Source organism: Nematolebias whitei, chromosome 5 (assembly GCF_014905685.2).
Source record: "Nematolebias whitei isolate Nwh7 chromosome 5, NemWhi1, whole genome shotgun sequence".
NCBI classification, from domain to species: Eukaryota; Metazoa; Chordata; class Actinopteri; order Cyprinodontiformes; family Rivulidae; genus Nematolebias; species Nematolebias whitei.
In genome coordinates this window covers 2,158,802-2,163,532 of record NC_056502.1, presented here as the reverse complement: position 1 = coordinate 2,163,532, position 4,731 = coordinate 2,158,802, and the positions used below count along the sequence as shown (strand labels likewise).

The window sequence follows — 4,731 nt, the reverse complement described above, 5'->3', positions numbered from 1 at the left end:
GGCTGTGATAGATGCACAGTTATCCAGATGTTTGCAGCTGTGAGAGAAGCACCTGTATCCAGACGTTCACAGCTTCTCCAGTCTAACCCTGCCATTAACATCTGGCAGCCACGGCTCATCAGCCTCATTGAACAAAGGAACAACGTGACGCTCAGATTGTGAGTGGTAGTAGCTGAGAGTCATCCCAACACTCTGATCCTTTGATGTTGTGTTCTGTGTTGTCAGGAGGATCACCCTGACCGGCTGCAGTGTGGGCTGGAGCTGGGAGGACAAGTCCTCCTGCTGGACCTGGAGAAGAACCAGTGAGTCCGATTCACCATCCGACATGTTGGCATCACAAACCCACCAGAACCAGGAGATTCATGATCCAGTAACTCGGTATAACTCTGTTTTGCCTGCAGCCACCTCATGCCCAAACCTCCCAACATCTTCTTCTACCTCCCCAACGGAACCGGAGTGTCTGTGACGGCCGACCCTGTGGTGAGTCAGTGAACGCACCGCGACCTGCTGAACCGTCTCTGCTGGGTTTTTCAGCTGTGAGCAGATGTTTGTGTTTGTGTTGCCGACAGACCCACTGTTATTATCACGGCAGCGTCCGAGGATTCCCCAGGTCCAGAGTGGCTCTGAGCACCTGCTCCGGACTACGGTGAGTAACCGGATTTATTTATTTAATTATTGTTACACAAAGCCCTCAAATGATCCATGTCTATATGTAGCGTTTCTGACCTCAAATTTAAATAAAAAAATCTGTTAATATTTAAATATATTCACACAAAGACCTGTGGAATTACAGAAAACATGGATTAAAATGAGGTTATAGTTCATAGAAATTATTCATGTTTATTCAGATTATCCTGCAGCCACTAGGGAGCACAAATCAGTGGATCTCTGGTTCTGGTCCCAAGCCCGGGTAAATGGTGAGGGTTGTGTCAGGAAGGACATCCAACACTTTTGTCCAAACTATAATTTGAGTTCATAAAAGCAAAACCATACCAGACTGGTGGAGGCCCGGGTTAACGACCACCACCGGTGCTGTTGACAAACGGTGCCAGAGGAAATTGTTCTACTGTTGGTGGAAGACCACGAGGAGGGAAACATGTCGGGGGACAGAGGAGAAGAGGAAAGTGAAGAATGTAGCATCTCTAAATGTTTATCATGTTGAAGTCGACTTTAAAAATTATGTAGTCGTTCAACCCCTAGAAGGAACCTTTAGCAGAACCAGGCGCAGGACAAGCGGCCGTCTGCTTCGACCGGCTGGGTTTGGTAGGAACAGATACACAATGGCAGGTCAAGAATCACATGTTAAGATAGAAATAGTATCAAATGAAAACTATTCAGTTTTAACATATCTTGATGCTGCTCAATAATCCAGGTAGAAAAATCTAAAAAAGTTAAGTCTAGTCCTCTGGATGGGTTCAAAAAAACAAACAAAAAAAATTTTAATTAAATTTTTTAAAACTTTTTTTTTATTTTTGCATTCCTGTTGATGATGCAGTAGAGGTGGTCAGTTTAAGATTAAAATCAGACACCACTCTGAGCAGCAGGACGACGCTTTCCACAGAACAACTGTGTCAACTCTTGAAACTGTGCCTGCAGTCAACCTACTTCACATATGGGGAGCAATATTATAGGCAGAAACATGGGTGTGCTATGGGGTCTCCAGTTTCTCCTATTGTTGCCAACCTGTACATGGAGGAGGTAGAAAAGAGAGCCTTGACGTCCTTTTCAGGGACACCACCAAGTCATTGGTTCAGGTATGTTGACGACACCTGGGTTAAAATTAAATCTCAGGAAGTCCAACATTTTACTGACCACATCAACTCTGTGGATAAATACATCAAGTTCACACGAGAAGATGTAAAAAATGGCAAGTTGGCTTTCTTGGACTGTGAGGTCTCAGTCTCTGATAGAGGACATTTGCAAACCGAGGTGTACCGCAAACCCACCCACACAGACCAGTATTTGCAGTTTGACTCCCATCACCCTTTGGAGCACAAGTTAGGAGTCATCAGGACTCTGTACCACAGAGCAGACAGCATCCCCACTAGCTCAGGAGCCAGGCAGAAGGAGAAATCCTACACAAGACAGGCTCTAGAGCAATGTGGATATCCTAACTGGGCCTTCCTGAAAGAAGAAACCCAAACAGGACTCCAGTCAGCCATCAGGTGAAAAGGAGGAACCCAGACCCAGACCAGTGGTCATTCCAGATGTTGAGGGAGTATCAGAGAAACTGAGACGTTTATTTTCTAAACATAACGTCCCAGTGGCTTTTAAACCCCAAAATACATTAAAGACTGGTTCATCCCAAAGATCCAGTCCCCCGGCACAAACAGAGTAATATTGTGTATGTTGTTCAGTGTCAGGAGGGTGATCAGTCCTACATCGGGGAAACAAAACAGCCACTGGCCAAAAGGATGGACCAGCACAGAAGATCAACATCATCAGGCCAGGACTCTGAGGTCTACACTCATCTCCAGGCCAGAGGTCACTCTTTCAGGGATGAAGATGTTCACATCCTGGACAGAGAGGAACGATGGTTTGAGAGAGGAGTAAAGGAGGCCATCTTTGTGAAAAGAAACCGTCCATCATTAAACAGGGGTGGAGCCTCCGGGTTCAACTGTCCCCCTCTTACAATGCTGTGATTGCTAGTATCACTCAGCCCTCTGTGAACAGTAAACAGCCATCAGGTGCTAATGATCCATTGTTAGGCTGATGGTCCTTCTTGAGCATGTGATCAGCTGGTTTTGGTTGTCAGCAGCAAACTGGTTGATCCACTCTGAGAAGGTGCTATTTAAGAGACTGAGCTGAATACAGCTCCTCAGACTGAGGAAGTCTTTTGGATAAAAGACAAAAGGTTTCTGCAATTTTTGTTTTTTGAACGTCCAGAGAACCTGACTTAACTTGTAGATATTCAATTTTAACAATTCATTTAAGGAAATGAGGTCAGTTTGTCCTCTAGTAGTTTAAGTCTATAGCAGCATAACAAGCCGACCCTAACTATAGGATTTATCAAAAAGGAAAGTCTTAAACTGGACAATGTGTCAGCCTCATGGACAGAAACTGGAAGTTGGTTCCACAAGAGAGGAGCCTGAGAACTGAAAGATCTTCCTCCCATTCTGCTGCTGGAAACTCTAGGAACCACAAGTAAACCTGCAGTCTGAGAGTGAAGTGCTCTGTTAGTAAAATATGAAACAATAAGATCTGTAATTTAAGATGGAGCTAGGTTGTTGAGAGCTTTGTAGGTTAGAAGTAAGATTTTGAATTCTATTCTGGATTTGACAGGGAGCCAATGGAGAGAAGCTAAAACTGGAGAGATATGATCTCTCCCAGTAACTCCAGTTAAGACTCTGGCAGCAGCATTTTGGATCAACTGAAGATGTTTTAAAGAAGTATTTGGACACCCAGATAATAAACCATTGCAATAGTCCAGTCTAGACGTGACAAATGCATGGACCAGTTTTTCTGCATCATCTTTAGATCAGATGTTTCTAATGTTAGTGATATTACGCAGGTGGAAGAAGGAGGTTCTAGTAACGTTTTTAATGTGGGGGATAAAAGACATGTCCTTATCAAAAATAACACCAAGATTTTTAACATTAGAGCTGGAGGACAGATTAATGCATCTAAGGAGGGAGAAAGACTGAAACATTCATTCCTAAGGTGCTCATTCAGACATTATCAAAGTCCATGCTCAGTAATCCAGGTATACAATCCAACAATTTTCAGTCAGGTCATCTGGACAGTTTCTTTTTTTGTGCTGAAACGTTTCACCTTCCATCCAGAAGGCTTCATCAGTCAAGGAAACGCAACACAAAACTGATTCTTCTCCCAAACAGCTTACTCCAATGTGGAACAAACCAGTTATGTTGGTGCTAAGATGGTCTCTTTGGCACGCCCCCTCCTCTGGATGGAAGGTGAAACGTTTCAGCACAAAAAAAGGAAACCATCCAGATGACCTGACTGAAAATTGTTGGATTCAGACATTATCAACAAACAGAAATTAAACTTCTCCCCACGCTCTCAGATGAAGCCCAAACAGCTTTTCATGTTTTAAATGATAATCTGAGCTCGGCTCAAATGAAGGTGGGAACAAACAGGAAGTGGTTGTGGGCTCTGTTCTGCTTCAGCTTTCTGCTGACGGAGCAGAAATCAGAGAGCTGCTCACCGGAGGATGTTCTGTCCTCGCTTCAGTCCAGGGGAGAGGACAGAATCAGGACCCACAACACCAGTCTCAGTTCACCGAAGCAGGAGCAGTGCAGAGGAACGTTCATGTCTTTGTGTTTCTGAGCGTTTGCGGTGAAATGTGAGCGGCGCCGTCAGCCTTGCTCTGATCCGATTAACGAGGGACGCCTCTGACCCGCAGCAGGATCTGTGGGTTTATCAGGATTCTGAGGTTCTCAGGGTTAGAGGAGCAACCAGCAGCTTTCTGAACCTCTGCACACACAAAACATTGTTACAGATCTCATTTAAAGCTTCTCACAGATAATCTGGATTTTTCTAATCTACAATAAACGTTTAAACACAAACAAAACCCTCACGGGTCCAATAAAAATAGAACCTGAGTTTAGGATTTAATGGCTCCTATTCCTTCAAGGACATCATAAAACTTTAAAGGCTATCTTAAAACGACTAAACACAAGCTAAATGAAGTGAAATGCTAGCTTAAAGCAGCAAAACGCACGCTAAATGTAGCAAAAGGCTAGCTAAAAGCAGCAAAACACATGCTAAATG

The 4,731-nt window shown here is 43.9% G+C and overlaps 1 protein-coding gene across 1 annotated transcript in view; it reads left to right on the top strand.

Annotated features, from left to right (window-relative positions):
• The window catches only part of adam15 (ADAM metallopeptidase domain 15), a 35,144-nt gene that overhangs the window by 9,763 nt on the left and 20,650 nt on the right, over nucleotides 1–4,731 (top strand). Inside the window, exons 3-5 of the mRNA XM_037676506.1 lie at nucleotides 226–302; nucleotides 402–480; nucleotides 570–646. Coding sequence (XP_037532434.1) covers nucleotides 226–302; nucleotides 402–480; nucleotides 570–646 — 233 coding nt within the window. The remainder of the gene's footprint in view (nucleotides 1–225; nucleotides 303–401; nucleotides 481–569; nucleotides 647–4,731) is intronic.